The sequence below is a fragment of the Tinamus guttatus genome, unplaced genomic scaffold (assembly GCF_059628265.1).
Source record: "Tinamus guttatus ecotype Peru unplaced genomic scaffold, ASM5962826v1 Tinamus_guttatus_pri_ptg000058l, whole genome shotgun sequence".
NCBI classification, from domain to species: domain Eukaryota; kingdom Metazoa; phylum Chordata; class Aves; order Tinamiformes; family Tinamidae; genus Tinamus; species Tinamus guttatus.
The window spans coordinates 5,822,370-5,841,612 of record NW_028288592.1 but is presented as its reverse complement, the minus strand read 5'-3'; the positions used below and the strand labels follow the sequence as shown (position 1 = coordinate 5,841,612).

At 33.3% G+C, this 19,243-nt stretch overlaps 1 protein-coding gene across 1 annotated transcript in view; it reads right to left on the bottom strand.

The window, feature by feature from the left end:
- The window catches only part of KLHL1 (kelch like family member 1), a 212,004-nt gene that overhangs the window by 93,214 nt on the left and 99,547 nt on the right, over positions 1 to 19,243 (bottom strand). Inside the window, exon 5 of the mRNA XM_088540305.1 lies at positions 1,544 to 1,756. Within this exon, the coding sequence (XP_088396431.1) occupies positions 1,544 to 1,756 (213 nt within the window). The remainder of the gene's footprint in view (positions 1 to 1,543; positions 1,757 to 19,243) is intronic.

Genomic DNA, 19,243 nt, shown 5'->3' with positions numbered 1-19,243 from the left:
TCCTAAATTCTTCCACTGAATTCTGAATTATATTGTGATATCATATGACTTGAAGACTAACAACAGTGTCAGTATCATAACTACATCTTGAAAGTGAAAATTAGGTGTAGTAAGAACAAAATCTATAAATTCAAACATTCACTTTCAGATCCCATCTGTTAATTACTTTTGCAGTTTATGATTTTTTTTATGGATTTAAAAGAAAGGAACCAAAATCTTTTTTCTTCTGAAGTCTTTTTCTTCTGGAGTCTTTTTTATTTTGACCCCACTTCAGAGAGTTTTTCAGTTAATTTTCAGTTCAATTAAAATGATGGAATGTTTTATTTGATTTACACTTAAACATAAACCTTAGTAGGGAAGAAATCACCTCTTGATAATAATATTTTTAAGATCAACTTTCTATTCTCAATAACTTCCTTTTGAGAGTTTAATTACATCTTGACTTTAATTTGAAAATATTTTTAAAATACTTTCTGAGCACTACTGCAGCATTAGCATTATTACTAGTCACTGACTAATTCTCAATGCTGTGATCTTTCCCATAAACAATAGTCATCTAACTTCATTTAATGCTGTCTACCAGAAGAATGGTTATTTATAGGTACTACACAGAAAAAAAAGAAAATGCTATTTACAACTCTTTAAAAAGGAAGAAGCTGAAGTCTCCATCATATGATATAGAAATGTTGATAAGAAGGGATCTCCAAAGGACCTGTGGAGGTCACCTGGTTCAACTTCCACCTCCCACTCAAATTAGAGCTAATGCCGATACTAGATGTGGTAATCCCAAGCCTTTTCTAACCAAGTAATGAATGCTCCTAATTAACGTGCTACACTGCCTTCTGAGTGATTTTTTTCTCTCCTAATATCCAAACTAAACCACCTATACTAAAAGCTTGAGGCTTTTACTCCTTCTTATATTGTGTACTGCTCCTAAAAATAATTGTTTCCACTATTCTCCTATCATTCAAGTATTCTTAAGCTGCTAGTAGATCTCTCTACAGGCCGCTTTTTGTCCCTACCTCACCAAAATACAAGTTTCATACTTTTGATCTCTGACCATGCTGATAGCCCTTCACTGGACCCTGTCCAGTTTCTCTGTGTCCTTCTTGCATTGTGGGGGTTCCAAGACTGGAAATATTATTCCAATTGTAGCCTCAGCGGCACAGGGTATTACAGGAATAGTTATTCCATTCAGTCTGCTGACCAAGTTTTTCCTAGTGTGGATTAATATGCAGTATTCTTTAGTTGCACGGTTGGTTCATATTCAACCTAGCATCTATTATAATTCAGTTCATCAGAACTATTCAGTCTAACCTTCTTATCATGTCATGGCATATGCCTTTGCACCTTTTCAAGTTCAAAATCAAACTTCTTGTTGGGAGTCTCTTTCCCTAATCCTCAAATTTATTGAAGTCACTCTGAATGAGGTGATAATTTGTTTTTAAATATCCAGAGTACCCAGCAGTCATGTGAATTTTACCATAACAGGGATTATATTCATTTTATTAAGATACAAACAACCAAAAACAGAGTAAATTACCTGTGGTGGAAGCAGTGGTAATCTAATATAAGCAAGTAGCATACTTAGGTCACTGCATCGCCTCTGCATATCATACTTCACCCACATCATTAAGGCATGGAAAATTGTTTCTTCATCAGGAACATTGACATCATCACTAGCCAGAAGTTTATGGAGTTCTTCAGCTGGTAGTAGTAAAAACTCTTGATTTCTCATAACTTCCATTATATTCTCCTGGGAAAAGGAAAATATTTTATATTCATTAATACTGAAAGGAAAAAGATCAGATATTAAAGCTAAAAAATCTCACAAGATTGGGCAGTAGCGTTTTCAAACCCTCATATAATTCTTCAGGAAAAGAAAACAAAAATTATTAGATGAAACAGCTATAGTTGCTATTCCTCTGTGACTATGAAAACAAAAGGAGGATTATTTGTAAAATTTTGCAATAAAGGTAGAGTTAATTAAATGGATGATGTTCACTAACTAACTGGATGATGTTTGTCTGTACAAAGTTAAGAAGCTCTAGACCAAGACTTCAGCATTATTATGTTAAGGGAAAGACAGATAAACCGAGGGAAGTAGATAATTTTACTGCTACGCTTACTCTGTTCAATCATTAGAATCTCAAAATTCAAATTAATGCTTATCTAGAAATGCTTGTTTGGGTTTAGACCAGGAGAAAGACTGACTGTTCAGTAGCTGAACTAAAACTTATCCAGTAACACTACTGAGACAATGCATCTGCCAAAACAGGAGACAAAATTGCTCCCAGATTTAAAATATCAAAATTACACTGGCACAAGAATATTGACTTTTTTTTTTTCTTTTTCTCCTAAAGTGCATGGAGATGATCATTCTAATTCTCTAACACCTTATAACTTGAAAATTGCTAATTAAAATAAAACATTAAAAAGTGTTATATGATATATTATTAGGATTGTAGGTAGAAATTAAAGATGATAACAGACTTTGAGCTTCATTGAGTTGTGTAATATAATTGCACATGCCAGCACATGCATGCAAATAAAATGAATTGGCTAAAGCTGGAAGTGATGTGCATTGAATGTAAATGCTTTTTCATATAAAACAACTTATAATTATGCATTTTTTTTGCCTTTATATATCCACCTATATAGGCCCACCAACACAGAGACAATCAAAAGTTCACATTCCCCATTAACTATGTTGTTATACTGATCTTTATAGCAAAAGTTAACTCAGCTTAAGTCAGTGTGGTGTTTTTTTATTTTTTTTTTTAACGTCACTTGGTTAAATGTCAAAGGGTAGCTAAAAGACAAGATTTTTATGGTCTGAGGTTTTAATCCAATGACTTCCATTAAGCTATGTCTAAATTATTTGACTAGAATATTGGACAATAGTTTGGAAATACAGGGGGAAGTTTGTAGTAATTGAACCACAAGCTGGCTTAATTTATTTTAATTAAAAAGCCATAAAACTCAGAAAATTTCAATGCACTTTTCAATAAAATGATTTATAAGCCAAAGTTTAATTAAGTCTGGTTAAATTGCCATTAAATCTCATTAAGAAGATAGTATAAATCTACTTGTTAATTGGGACCAACATCCAACTTTGCAGTAGTACATTAATCCAATGATCTAATATTCTAGCACAACATTGTGATGATAAAATACATTTATGAATTCAGAGGACTTAATTTTGAGTAATACTTGGAGCAAGGGCTCTCAATCCAGAATAATAATTTCAGGTTTGATATCTATCTTTATTTTTGATTGTACTTTTATCTGGATACATGTTTATATACTTAAGGTTACCTTATTCCAGTCTCTGTGCTGATTAATCAGTGATTGAAAGCAAAAAGTATCAAAGTTTTCGGACAAAATATATGAGCTGTCGAAGTCAACAAGCACCACATAGGCAAGCATGGGGCTCTGTGTGGTGCAGCCCACAGAAGTGAAATTTACTTTAGCAGCTCCCGAGAGGCAACAAATCCTGAGTGCTCCACAGCTGGTGCCACCAGACTCTGGGATTGCTGCAGCCTGGAGGCATAACTTCATGATCAAAAAATCCAGACAAAGCAGTAGGCACAGGGCAAACCCACAGCATAGACATCTCCACTGCAGACACACACCGTAGGCATTTAACGCTTTGGAGGCCTATCCTGCAGAAGCCCTGCTAATGGGTGCATTGCTACTCAGGGAACGCTATGAACAGGCTGAGCACCAGGTCACCTGTTAATGTGCACCTTGGTCCTGACCAAAGTCCTGCAGCCTTGAAATACTGGTGGGCTGGCATTGTTCTGCCTGAATTTAAAAGGGAGTAAGCCCTTTTATTGGAGAGATTTTGGTGTGAACTTTGACCCACAGTCATCTTACCTGTGAACTGAGAATGCACCCATCAGTGGGGATGCCCCTGACACCAATAGCGTGCTGAGAAGAAACTGAAAATTCAGACCTGCAGGGTGTCCCATAAAAGGTGTGTACCCATGGCTTGGGAATTCCAGAAAAACTATGCCAGAGGGATAGCCATTGCTGAAATGGCGAGAGTGGTCACTGTACCATGCACCCATGATTGAACTACAGAGGTCTGATCTGTATATATTTTTTCAGTTCTGATCTAGTTCTAGCTTTGTTACACTTTGTTAGTTTTGTTATGACCTCTTGTCTTTAATATACTCTCACACTTGACAAAAGACAATCTCCCGAATTCAGCATAATTAAACTCAGAATCTGAAAGAATCCCAGACTCATGCAGTTCCAAGCACATCAAAAAAGCCTAAAAGTTTTGTACAAAATGTCTTGAATTACACCGGTTTTCATGTGACCCAAGATTGCGAATCGCAGGAACTACAATTTTTTAAAAGTCTTTAGATAGTTGCAGTTGAGATATATCTAAAATATAGCAACAGCAAAATACAGGTTCTTGATTTTCAGAGCTAAAAACTCAAAATCTTTATCATTACAACTTGACTAAGGAATATATCTCCCTCATAACTTCCTAAGTCACAGTTCAAGTTAAGATTAATTTCGTTTGGAGTCGTTAAAGTGTATTTCAATAGAAATTTGTTTTATAATGGAAATCATTTATTTTATTCTTTTCCTATGGAATAATATCAGAAGGACCATGCTCCTTCTTAAAAGAAAAGAAGTGTATGAGACAAGACAAACATCGATATGACATTAATCATTTATTTTACTCCCTAACACTTTGATTTTCTAGCACAAATATTTCTACACACATGTTTAGTCAGATTTGCTGCAAGATGTTTACCAGAAATCCTATAAACCCTAGTGTGATACCTCAGGACAAAATTATAAAATAAATAATTATGTCAAATCACTCATTACTTGTAAGGATGTGTTTGTCAGGTTCCCACAGGCACTGCCAACACTGCCGGTCACTGCCACTGGGCTCCCCACTGCTGTCCAGCTGTGGCCCATTGCATTCTGTCCACCATAGACAAAGGGAGGAGTTAGGACCTTTCACTAAAGTTTTCTTCTGACTTTCTTTTATAATAAAAGTGGCCTTTATTTTTGCATCTTAAGAAATCTGATACAAAAGCTTGTCTCTAATTTTCCACTGGATAAAACACTGATAGTAAATAGGGTAACTTTATACATTCAGCTGGAATTAAGGTGCAAGGTCCTGATACACTGAAGTAGTCTGAGCAATGTTTAGGTCCTAGGAGCCCAAGAAATTTTGAGAATAAAGGCACACATCATTTGGGCATATCCAGGTTTACATGACAATGAGTTTTTAGGACCTGTAATTTCCAAGTCCGATCACGACAGAGTGTTGTAGATCTGGACTCCAGAGATGAACCAGTCTGTGACTAATACTTCTGCATGGATCATTCACTTAGCCTTTTTCTCAGGCAAGGATTGTAATGTTTTAATTCAGTAGTGAATTTTCACTTTTGAATTAGAAAAGGTAATTTATAGTGGAATGTATGAAAGTCTCTGAACTCACTCAGAGAAAGTGATGTCTCATTTCACTGCTGTTCCATTTTCTCAGAATGATGATACAATAACTGCTGTCATGGGGGTCACAGCCTTTGCACGGCAGAGTTATTTTACTTTTAAAACTTTTCAGCAACACACAGGATCAGACTATAAAGCAGTAGAACACAGTCATGTAAACAAAATAAGTCTATATTTAAAGGTAAATAAATAGCTATTCAATATCTTAATTGTGCATCATAGGAACATAAATGATCTAAGGAAATTAAAGTATTACCATGTGGTACTTAATAAAAATGAATTCTATTAGCTATATCTTATAAGGATTACCTATGCATGTAAATTTGATTTTTCAAATTAAGATTTCCACAGGGGGTCAAATTATTTTACAAAAATCAGTTGTCATTGATGCATATGTTCACTGATTTTACTAATTAGCATGTATGCAATGGTAAAGAAGAGCCTGAGAGTAATTTCTTCAATACTACAATAAATATGAAATAATTTCACTCTTTACCACCAAGAATGCCACATTCTGAGCATGCCAGTAAGAATCTGTTGCAATTTAACAGAAATACTTTAGTATTAAAATGCTGAGCAGGTATTTTGGTTCTGGATGAAGGAGTTTCATTTCAGTTTTGTATTTTATTGATTTTGATACCATGGCAATGCAAAAATAATAAATGCATACAAGAATAATGAGGAGAAATATCTGTGCACTGTTTTTTCTCTTAAATGATAACTGACTAATGTCAATGAACATTCTAAATCCATACTGATTTTGACTAAAGTTTAAGAATTTTCCAAAGAACATTTAAATAAATGAAAAAGTAGTGCCTTTGATTTCTACATTAAATCATGTAGTTTATTTGCTGAAGTGCAAAAGACCTGAAATCGATATTGATTTTGGCCAAGGCTCAAACTATTTCAGTCTGAAAATTGTTTCTGTAGTGCTACATATAATTCAGCTGTTTTGTTTGCCTGTTTCTCTATCAGTTCTGTATCATGCAAGACTGTATCACCTATTTTCAGTACTACCAAGAATTACCTACCTATGCAAAGACTGTTTTGTCATGTATCTTCTTTCCTAAGAGTGGGATTTTTAAGTTCTTGAACTTTAATTCCCGTTGAATTAAAAAAAAAAAAAAGAAGAAAAATCAGTATTTATTAGCATGTATTTATTAGCATGATGTGGCCTTTCTCACAAGCCAAATTCCAAATCTCACCAGAGAGAACTCTGCCTGACCTCTATTGAATCATTAGTCAACTATTTTTTTGTCCCTCGTCACACAGCCCTCTCTACTTTGGTCCAAAGCAATCCTCCACCTGGGACAAGAGCTTTGCTCTTATGACTTGTATATTCTTACTACACTTGTATAAGTGGTTTCTAAAGTGCTCTCCGAGTATAAAAAATATGAGCAACTCTCACTTTTAAAATGATATTGTTTGCACAGTAGGAATGCAACATATCTCATCTAGATATCAGAGCTAAAATTTTCTGGGTTTGAATGACATCACTACAGGAAAATAGTTATCAGGACACACTCTCACTGCCCTAGCGTGATTTTTCTTTCTTCCATGCCCTGTTCAACTAAGCATGCTTTTGTACGAGTTTCTTGTCCTACTACACAGCCATCATCCATTTGAAGTCTGACCACAGTGGCTTCCCTAATTTGTAGATAAAAATGACTCTGTAACTGGTACCCTTGTGGGAGTGTGAACAGAACAATTTTTTTTATCCCAGTAGGATAGAAAGACATGAGGACCATCATTCACATCTCCATTTAGGGCAGGTGGGATAATACCATGGTAAAATTATGTGGTTAGGACATATAGAGGAGGGATATCTTTCACTAAAAGGCCTACAAACAGACCATTGCTAGAACACTATCCACAAACATTTTAAAACTTGCACAGGGTGGGAATGTGTGTGCATGCTGCAGTGAGTGCACCTAGAGCTGGCCCATACTGATCAAAGCAGACCATATTGGCATCTTAAGTAAGAGCAGTAGAGGCAATATAAGGGTTAGAAGAGGCAAAAGCAGGAAGGGCAGCACTGTCAGGCATTGTGGTACTCAGCAGAGGTTACAAGCATGTCTCAAACCTTTGAGAAACTTTTTGTGCATGAGGATGTGTATTGGAGGCCTGTGGATGAATGAAACCAGTAGATATTTGTTTCAGGTGCTGTGAGTTTACTCGTCTCATGCAGAATTCAGAGCTGAGGACTGTGTTCTAGTTTTTAGGTAGAGATCACACAATACAGAATCACAGAATGTTTGAGGTTGGAAGGGATCTTTAGAGATCATCTAGTCTAACCTGCTACACATGTGAGTCAACTTGTGTCTTTTGCTCTTTGAACCATATCTCAGCTCTGTTTTGGATATAGAAGAGCATAAGGGTAACCTTTAAACATACATGTCAAGGTAAGCACATATTACTTAAGTCCTTATGAGGCTTCAGACTTGTTTACTATACTTAGCAGACCTAGACAGGAAAATGATTTATTCTCTGATTTATTTTGTTGTTGTTGTTTCTATACATTTAAGAAATACCTTTTGTTGGTTTGTTTGCTTGTTTCTTTGCATGAGGAATTATATTCTGGTTAAAAAGCAAAGTAGGATCCAACAATCAATTTGTGTTGAGATGCCAAAGAATAATTTAAACTGGAGAGCAATGCTGACCTGAAAGAAGCTTGTATAAGCTAAATCTGAATAAATGAAGGTTGGAAAGGCTGGAAATTAGGAAATTATTTCTTATTATTAAAGCACAAAGCTCTAAAAGAAGTTCTAGTGGGATGAAGAAGGAATAAATCTATTAGAACTAGTATTATAACTTAAGATACAGTTTATGGAAGGACTCATCTGATGCAGTTTCCCCTGACAACAAGAGACTGTCTCTTGGGATCCCTTTCAATTTTATTTTAACTGAATTACACTTCCGTTGAACCTAATAACATTTGATTCACTGAAGAATACCTCCAATAAAGGCATCATCTCAAAGACATTTGGAGATGGATAATTTGCCACTTTTGCAGTAGCTTTCACAAGTAATCATCCTCAACATTCAAATGCATGTCTAATTTCCCATTTGAACTTGTCTGTCTTGCACTCCTACATACTGGTTCTTATTAAGAATTTCTCTGTCTGATTAATGAGCTCATTAGCACCAAATCTTGAAAAACCTAAAATAATCCCTTGGGTGTTTAATAACTCGGAGGGGTTGAGTGGTTATCCCCTTGTTTTTACAACTCGTTCACAATAATATTACATAGAAAGGTACAGGAGTGAAACAGGATATTTAATCATTAATACTGTTCCTTGCGGCAGCACCTATGAATTCACTGGCAATTGCATAATCATGTGCTGACCAACCTTGATTCTGCTTGGGATGTGAAAGGTGCTGAAATGTAGCACAACATGAAGTCTGAATGCATATAAATACCCATATAAATATATTATATAGTTTTATACTGTTACGGTCTTGTTTAAGGAGTGAAATTATTTAAAATTGGTACTTTATATTAGCATCTCGGATTAAGCGGTCATTCTAATTGCAACCAAATATTAAAAAAATTATAACAGCAGAGACATATGAAAAAAATAGTTTACGTGATTAATTTATAGCATATCTTTGTCCTGAAAAAAAAAAAAAAAAAAAAAAAAAAAAAAAAAAAAAAGTAGGTGCCTTCCCTAAGAACAAGAGTATCCCAGAAAAGAAGTAGCCCACTACAGGAAAAAATACATAGTTATGTAAATTCCTGAATATTGTACTCTTTCCCTCCACTGTCAGAAATATGATCTACCATTCAACTAATACTGCACATAATTTGAAGCTTTGCAATTATTGCTGAAAGTCTCAATTAGAATGAAAGAAAATGAAAGAAGGCATTGTATTCTAAACTTAAAACAAACAAACAAACAACAACAACAGCAACAAACAAACAACAAGACATTTGAACGGAAAAAAGATTTTGAGAGTAGAGCTGCCTTTTCTTATAAAGGACCTTCCAAAGATTTCCACTCCATTAGCAGGTTTTAAGAAAGTTATATGATAGTTATTCTCTGATACCTCTTATAGTTTTCAAGCACATTACGAAATCCACATTAATTCTAAAGACAGAGTGTTATGGTAAAAAGTTAATTAGCATAGTCAAAAACAAATACAGCCCTCCTGCAGATAACAACTTTTTGCTCAATAGTATTTCATAATATAGAATAGTTCACACAAGGATATCTGATCATCAGTGTTGGTGCTTTCTATATCCTTTCCACCAAAATAATGGTATAGATTGTAATATAAAATAAGCAGTGCATTAGACCTTAAGTAAGTGGTTTATAAAGATAAAAGGCCACTGAAAATTTGTCACATTAAGTTGTTGTCTTTTATAGAACACTTAAAAATTGTTAAAAGAATGCTGAAAGTATATTAGCATACTGTGTGAATCCCAAAAGACAAATTTCAAACTAAATTGAAATTGTAAAACATTTGTCATGCTGCACATTACATTGATTAAACTGACAGATACTCCTGTTTTATTGGTGCTTTGGAAATTACAAATTTGAAAGGAACAGTCATTATGCTTCACTCTGTCCAAGACTCTGCATGGCATCATCCCATAATCTCATGCAGTCAAGTAACTATAACATGCAGTAATTTCTTACTGTCAGTTCTTTACTGTGAGTGGAGAGGAGGTGAAAAGAACTAATTTTGTCTCATTTTCTTTACTTTCTTTTTTTTTACATTAACTTGTCTTCAAATTCAAACATAATTCTTACTTTTTCTATTAATCTTTTTTTTTTTTTTATCCAACATTTCAAAATAATCATCTGTATTGTTTAAAGAACTATATGAGGCAAAATAGATACAAACTCTGTTTTCAAAACTATGTTTCTGCAAACCCTTTGGTCTCTTACATATTTTTCCTGTAAAATACTAAAAGACTTCTGGGCTAAATATTACTCAGGTATACTTTATTTATTTATTTGTAAGTTTAACAATGAAAATAAATAGCAAATCTCTTATGGAAATAAAAAGAAAACTGCTGAATAAGCAATTATCACTAAAATTTTGCTTTCTAATGCAGGTGTTTTTAAAAAAGATAAGAAGATGGTCACTTTGTCTTTAAAGAAGACAGTCATAAACATTCTCTAAAACAATGGTATTTCTCTAAAATAAAGATAGTTGTAAAATGCTGTCAAAATCTAAAAAACATATAGGGTGAGGAGATCAGCGGGTTTGCTAAAATTTAGGAGAATGGATTTCCGAATTCAATAATGTTCAAGAAGTTACTAATGTCATAAAAAAACATGGTATTTATTCAGGTAAGCTTATTGCTGTGAGTTGAAGCAGCCTCGCAAAGAAATTAGGTACCCAGAAGCTATTTTGTGTTTAAGCTCTCACAGAACATAAAAACACCTGTATGGTTTCAGGGCAAGCAAAGGTTCATCTATGACCAGTGACCTTATCTAATTTTGACAGTGATCAGATGAGTGTATATACAGCAGAAGTCCAAGGACATAAATATAAAATATTATATTCTTTATGTATCCTATTTTTAAAAATTATGATTCTAAGGATTGTGCAAATAGCTCCTAATGTTAACAACTTTTCTTTCATTAATTTATGTAGTAGCATTGTGAATTCATTTATAGGTTTGGCCTCCAAAAAAAATCCCATGGATTAATTGCATTCTTAAGAACATATCAGTGACATAAACATCTTTTCTTTTGTTTGCCTTTAAATCCACTATCCAGTCTTGTTTGATGAACCTTAATTCTTGTATTGGGAGAAATAAAATACCATTTCCCCTTTGTTTACAATTTATAGCACATGTCTCTGTTATAGTGTGCCCAGTAGTCAGGTTTTCAAAACAGAAAAAAAAAATCTAATTCTTCTTATGGAAATGGGAGTACATCCTAACACATACTTACATGTCCACTTAGTTGGACAAGGCAAGCTTTTTGTTTATTTGTTTGTTTACTTTTAATATCTTGGTACATTCTTTGTGACATTGGACGACTAGAACTACAAGCAGTATTTACGCTGTAAACATGGTGGCATCTCACGGTTTCTAATGCTATGTATTTTTTTTCACTCATGACTTCCTAATATCCCCTAGCACTCCACTCTCCTTTTTGAACCACACTAAGGGCTGATTTCACATTCTCACAGAATACAGTGGACATCTCCATTATTATTTTTTTAAATCTCTGATCAATGACAATTAATTAAAACATCATCATGAAACGTATATACATTATTCCTCCATCTGTATTAATTTTCACTTATAAATGTGTAATTTTACCTGCCATTATATCCTTAGCATCACAAGACACAAGATTCTTCTGAAAGTTTTTTACTTTGTGTTTTTACTATCTTTCATTATCAATAAAAATACTTTATTATTTAATCTTTTTTGGTGCAACTTATGGATATTTTTATATGAATGATTTGCAGCATTGTGGTCTTTGTAGTAATTTGCTGTACAGTACTATCTGCCTCTCTATTCCTGTGCTTTATTTCCTCATTTTTAACCAGCTATTAATCCGTAGAAGTACTTCTCTTTTACAGATTTATTTTTATTTTTGCTTTAAGAGTTTCTGGTGACAGACTTTTCACAGGCTTTTTGGAAATGCAATTGAACAATAGATAATTTATCCACATACTCCAAAAGATTTGTGAAATGTAGTTTCCTTTAGAATTTCTTGGACTTGAATTTCTTTGACTGTTTTCCATTCCTTTTCTTATGGGTCCTTCCTTCCTTCCTTCCTTCCTTCCTTCCTTCCTTCCTTCCTTCCTTCCTTCCTTCCTTCCTTCCTTCCTTCCTTCCTTCCTTCCTTCCTTCCTTCCTTCCTTCCTTCCTTCCTTCCTTCCTTCCTTCCTTCCTTCCTTCCTTCCTTCCTTCCTTCCTTCCTTCCTTCCTTCCTTCCTTCCTTCCTTCCTTCCTTCCTTCCTTTCTCTTTCTCTCTTTCTCTCTTTCTTCCTCTCTTTCTTCCTCTCTTTCTCTCTTCCTCTCTTCCTCTCTCTCTTTCTCTCTCTCTCTTTCTTTTTTCCTTTTTCTATCTTTTATTGATGTCACATTTGTCAAATTTATCTGTTACCAAGAAAAATTTAGATGCCAGATTACATATCACAGCTAAGATTTCCTCGGGAATGCTTGGGTCAGTGCCAAATGGTGTTCATGATCTGTCAACATTCATACTGAGATAGTTGTTCTGACTTGCCTCCCTCGAAAAATGTTCTTTTATGGCCATCTTTCTAAGTAAGTTCCTTGGTAGCAAATCTGAATGCAAAAAAGTTAATTCAACTGTCTCTTGACTCACCTTCCTTGAGCATTCTTATTAAATCTTCTCTCTCACTCTGAAAGATTCTTTTTTTCTTTTCTTTTTTTTTCCTCATGTTTTTGAAAAGAACAGAATCTATTCTTTCCCAAATAGGGAACCCAAATAGGTTGCTCAGACTCCCCACATATAGTACATGAGTAAATTTAGTCACTAAACAGCAAACTAAAATCTTTTACACTGAAGATCACTTTCAACTTGTCAACAGGAAACCCTGAATTTAACAACATTTCTTCAGTTCCACATCTTTTCTGAAGTTTAATCATTTAGGTTATAGAGTCGAAATCTTCTCTAGAAGGCAAGCTGCAAAATGCTCACTAAATAACATAGCAGTAGTATGATGTCTGTTTTTCATTATATTTCATATGCCTGGCAGTGAAATTTTGGGGTACAATATAAGTGTGGGCCAGAATGGATCCATTTCCTCTGATAGTGAGATCTGTGCTACTCTTCAACCTTACAGGCTACAGTTTGTTATCATGCCTCTGAACTACTGCAGGGCTTTTTTTATTGACTTTATTTTAATAATTTGCCTCTACACAGGATCAGAGGATATATACAGTATAACTTAACTGTACATTTTAATTCTATGAACAAACACCCAAAAATATCTCTGAACCAAGACACGGGCTATCTGCCTACTGCTTTATTTGCAAAAGAAAAACAAGACTAAGAGTAAGGATGAAAATAGGGCAAGGATAAGGATAAGAATCACTGAATATCATACTTTTCACATTCCTCCAAACACATTCTTTTATTATTATTATTATTAAGAATAAATACAACCTGATATAAGATAAGCTTAAGATAAGTCAATTAAAATTCAGTTTGACTGAAAAGCTGAAGATGATAAACTCTGACTGCTTTTGTCCCTCTCAGTTTTAATTACACATAAAAAGCCAGCTGTAGATGGTATTCTTTCATGCATTTCTACTCCATTTCCTGTAACATCCTGGTTAAAAGAGAGTAAAAAGTAGCTAGAGGTACCTATATTTCTTTTTTTCCATAAAGTATTTTGTAAATCTTTATATGAAGCAAGCCATAAGTATTGAATCAGATAATGCATTTCAATGTGTTCCAGCTATGAACAATCACATCTAAGAGGAAGATTTTTTAATCAACTGTACAATAGAGTAACTGGAATACATATCAGCAGTCCTTGATGGATTTAACAGACTGAGAATTTGATTATATTAAAAAATGTTGTTCCAATGCAATTTATGTAGGGAAAGAAAAGTGGATTCTCAACTATCTATTCTACAGAATTCACTCATGTATGTTTGTAATAAGAAAAGCATCCTCAAAAATATGCTTTTACAGTGCATTTGATGGCATTATTTTTATGAGGAAGTAATGACAAGAAATTTATAAAATCTACTATGAATATGAAAAATAATGATGTCTGCTCTGAGTAACTGGTTACATATTAAAAATAAATAAAATCAAATTGAATTGAAAATCTATTGAACTGTCAGTTTTAGATTGCGCAACAAAAGAATGTAAGAAAAAGTTTCGTATGAGTACTGATTGTTTCTTAACATCTTCATTCTTTACACTTATAGAAAGAAACAAACAAAAAAATTAAAAGATAACCTTTTTTATTTTGTTTGTGTGTTTGTTTCATTTTGTTTTTCTTCTCCAAAGTCAGAATAATTTTGAGTATAAATATCCAAAAAATAAAAGACAAACCTCTGCTCACTGTTTCCCCATTATGTTAGTACTGCAAAAGAGAGAAGAGACTAACTGATCCAAAATATTGATTATTCTAAGATAAATTCTTCCCTTAAATGCTTTTTTAAGTGAAACATTTATGTTGATCTAAAATGGAAACTAACTCTCTCATTTGCTCTTTTTGTATTAATATATATGTATATATATAAATGTACATGTTGGAAATTGATTTAAATAAAGCTTTTCAGTATTCTCTTTCCTCTAATCTTCTCACCCTAAGAAGGACCCAAGCTAAAGAATCTGCTCCTGGTAGATCTCAAATGCCAAGTTAACCCTGGACCATGTTATGCTGATCTCCTACCTACTCTAGCCCCAAAGGACACGAGGCTACTTAATAGACACTTTTTTGACATTTAAAACACCACAGATCAACATATCTCCACACTATGTCCTCTTACATTTTCCTTTGCTCTTGTTTTTCATCATTTTCTCACTTTTTTTTTTAATTTTTATTTTTAAGGAAATCCTGAACTGCTGGATAAAAAATATGTGTTTTGATTAGTTAATATATTTTATAATTACTTACCTTTATTTGCAGTCTTTCAGATTTGAAGACTGAACTAGAATACCTTCAAATATCTACATCGTACTAAGTATCCATATCAGTAACTACTACACAGCTGTCTTTTGGAAACGTGATAACCAGTCTTTGATATTTTCTGTACAGAAATAGATAATCTAATTATCATATATAACTGTATCACCTACATTTTAAGTTACTGCTATTAAATAATATTAAATGTAGCTATATATGTAATAGAAAATGTTCTACTGTAATCTGTCAGATGTGATAAACTTTTAAGTGAGAGCCTTAGGAACCTTGGGCTCAAAAGAAAGATTGTACGACAATACCTCAAAGAAAATCTTTCATGAAAACGAAGGACTGAACCTACTAATTCTCCTTAACCTTTATTGTTAGGAAAAATATTAGGAAAGCAATTTCCCTGCCCTTCTCACTACGATGGTGGTACTATAAGGCTTTGTTCTGCTTTTCTTAACCCTCCTGAAAACAGCAACTACACCAGCTAGGCCATAATTCTGATGAAAGGGGTTGAAAGGTGAGGTATTTCTTTTATTAATGTTAGCAGTGCACAGCACTTCACCTGCTGAGCAATTGTATTCCTGTCAAGCACAAAACATTGTCCTTAGAGCAATAAAAAAAAAAAGAAGAAGAAGAAAAAAATCCTGTTGGGTTTAGACCTATTGGAGACTTTCCACTAGGCTATACCAATCCATCACTACCACTGGCACAGTTCATTTTTGTGAAGCTATAGATCTAAGCAAATAGATTCTGCTAAATTACATCATTGCAAGCTTATTCATAGCTTAACTAATATAAGCATAAATTGCACTGTTACAACATCTCTTCAGTTGGAATAAGGAAGAGGAGCCTACAGAGACAGCACAAAGCCAGACCTTCTCGTTTCACAAATAAAAATTAATCTCTACTGTTCCACTAAATCTATCCAGTTCCAAAAGCACTTTGAAACAAGGTCCTGCCTTGCCCTCCCACAAAGAGAAAAAGGAATTTCCTTTTGCTGAGCAAAAGCAGGTGTGTACATGAGTATATAAGAAGACCAGTACAGAATGAAAGAAAAATAAATTGGGATATTTGAAAAAGAAATAAAGAAAAACCTAGACAGATCTTGAACCATAAGAAAGAATGTTATGAAAAAGTCAAACTGGCAAGGAAGATTTGGGTCTCACATTTGTTAGTTAAGTAAACTTATATAGATCCTTCTCAAAGCTTTTTAACTCTAGGCATGTCTGATCTCAACATACTAGAAGGCAGTTAGACAAAATTTGTATATTTATATAACATTGTCATATTTCAGGTAAAACACTTGTTAGTGAGAAATAAAATAGTTGAACTTTTCAATTTTACTGTCTTCTATGTATGATAAAGTTTATATTTGTTTAAAATATGTTGTATAGAGATTATATAAAATAAATTTATTTTGTTGTTGTTGTTTCTGTTCTAAGCTAAATCAATGTACGATGTTTATACATAACTGTCAACAACATAGAATGACAGTATATACACCTCACTTTTTTGAAATCAGTCTTTAAGATCTTTCCCAACATAAAAGGAATGACTGACTGAAATAAAAACCTGCTGCTCCCTTACAAAATAAATGTATCATCTGCTGAATAAATATTAAATTATAATAGCAAATAAGAAGTCATTGCTTACCCAGCTAATGAAAATGGAATGTTTGTCCTTGTTTACATAACACAATATGCAGCAGTAGAATTTAATGTCTTGGTTTCAAAGAGTGACCTTTTCAATGGGAAACTGAAGCCAATACTTTTTTTTTTTTTTTTTTTTTTTTTTTTTGCGGGGGGAGGAGAGCAACTTCTTAAATACCTGACCCTGTGCTTGTGCGTGGTGTTTAGGTTCTCTCTCCATGTATAAAGCAGTGGGCAGCTGACTAGAACTTGTTAAAGTACAGATTTGGATCTGAAATCTCACCCTTCATTAGAGTAGTCTGGAGTCTTTTTCGGAAGCAGTTGCTACACTGCTTACTCTTCTTCTAAATGAAATGTGGAAGCTACTTTCTTAGAGCTGTTCTCGTAATACCCTGGGATACTGAAGTTTTCAAGCTCAGTTCCATTTCACAGTATATTTACAAGGTCTAGGAATGCACCTAAGCCAGTTGAAAAAAACTGTCAAAAAATAACAACAACAACAACAAACCCTTTATGTGGCTACATATGGAAAGATTTTGCTTAAATGATTATATTATGCAAAATAAACAACATTATATTTTATTTAGGTGCTTAATTAGATAACTGCAGGTTTTGCTTACTTGAAGTGTATTCTAAAATTGATGTGTATATTAAATAAAAATCAAATAAAAATTGCTTAAGTAATTGTGTTCAGTTTTCTGTATGGATAATGATCAGTAAACAAGAACTTATGTAATATTTTGTTTTATTCTTATAGTTAAACATATATCTCTAAGCAAAACTTTGTCCAAACTAAACAAATATCGAGTAGAATCAGTTTCCTAACAGACTTCTCCGCGTTATAATTCAACATCATACGATGTGTGGTGTGATTATGAGTATTTCACCAGATTTTCTTAACTTTCACACTATGTGTTAGAGACCATTTAGTTATAATAGCTCTAATTTATAAATCACAAAAAGAAACACATAGAATTAAGAGACAAAAAAAAGTATCAAAAAGTCCAGTTTCAAAAGTTGATTGCTTACAGTGCTACTACCACTCCATATCTACCAAAACATAGACATTTAGATTGTCCATATAGTGACTTCTTATCCAAGATCTCAAGCAAGGTACTTATAAAGCATGAAATATCATTTTAGTTTGTTTTTAAGGAAAATCTTCAAATAAATTACCATCACATAGAAATGTGAGTAAGAGAGTAGTGTATCTAAAGAAAGGTGATAGTCAACTTCCATTACTATTAATGACCTTCTGTCATTTATTCTTTACATACTTAAGACTTACCAGGATGGGAATCCTTTGCAAAACAAAATTGATTCCATTTTTGTGTACGTGTGTGTGTTTAAGCAAGAAGAGATTCCATGGAAAATATTGCATATGATTCTGCAATTGAAGACTGCATCATATCACATATTTGCAAGGGCTCTAAGGTTGCACATGAAGCATTTGAGTACTTGATCCTGTATTAGAATATTTTTTAAATATATATATTTTTAAATAGCTAATAAAAATGTATTTATTCTTAGAAATGTATTATAGCATATATTCTTAGAAATAACTGAACTATTTCCTGTTGACATTTTTACAGAGGAATAGGAAAAAAAAAAAAAAAAAAAAAAAAAAGGAGGAGGTCTGAGGCTTGGAAGACGCTCTGTTTAACCAAGTGTTCCAAAACTTTCACGTGTGGAAACAGGAACTTCTTTTGAAAAAGCAGACAAAAGAATATGGGTTATTTTTTTCCCAATTAGTAAGCAGGAAATTTTATTTTATTTCTAAAATATGAAACAGAAAATTTTCATCTTTGAATTTAGCTTGAAGTTTAGGGCAGATGGGGTTTAATTGTCCTCTAGGGTGCTTCTACTGAAGCATCGATGTTACGAGAAGCTTGAACAGAAAGCTTAGAATAGGCATCTAACGTTGATATGACTGTGTCAGGAAAGTTCATTCTCCCTTTTCATTAGTGTTCTGGATTATGAAAAAGTGATTGTGGATTTTGTACTACTTTAAGGTACAAATTAGTAGATTATTTGGTATTTTATCAATTTCGTATTTAGAGTTAGGCTGTAGATTTTTCATGCTAAGTCATTTAGTTAAACATATTAAAAGTAGCAGTAAACGTATCTGGCTTATAGATTTATCATTTTTTACTATGGTTTTCCGTTCTAGGTATACTACATTAGAACCATTAATAAAAGCAGAAAAATCACAAAAAAAGAATCACCATTGTTTCTTTTAGAACAATAAAAAGCCACATTTACCAACATAATTCAGTATGCTACCAATACTGTAAAAGGGTTGCAGTTCTGTTTGTTAGATGATGATACACACAGTAAATATTTTTAATGGTTGTGTATTTAATGATGGAAAGAGAAACTCTCCAGTATGCAGGGCTTTGCTCTAAAAAATGAGTAACAAATTAGTGGTTACTTATAGTTCTTTCTTTTACTTTAAAGAGAAAAAAAAAAAAGATTAAGGGAGAAACAGTTTTCAGACATTTTTAAGTAATAAAATGGTG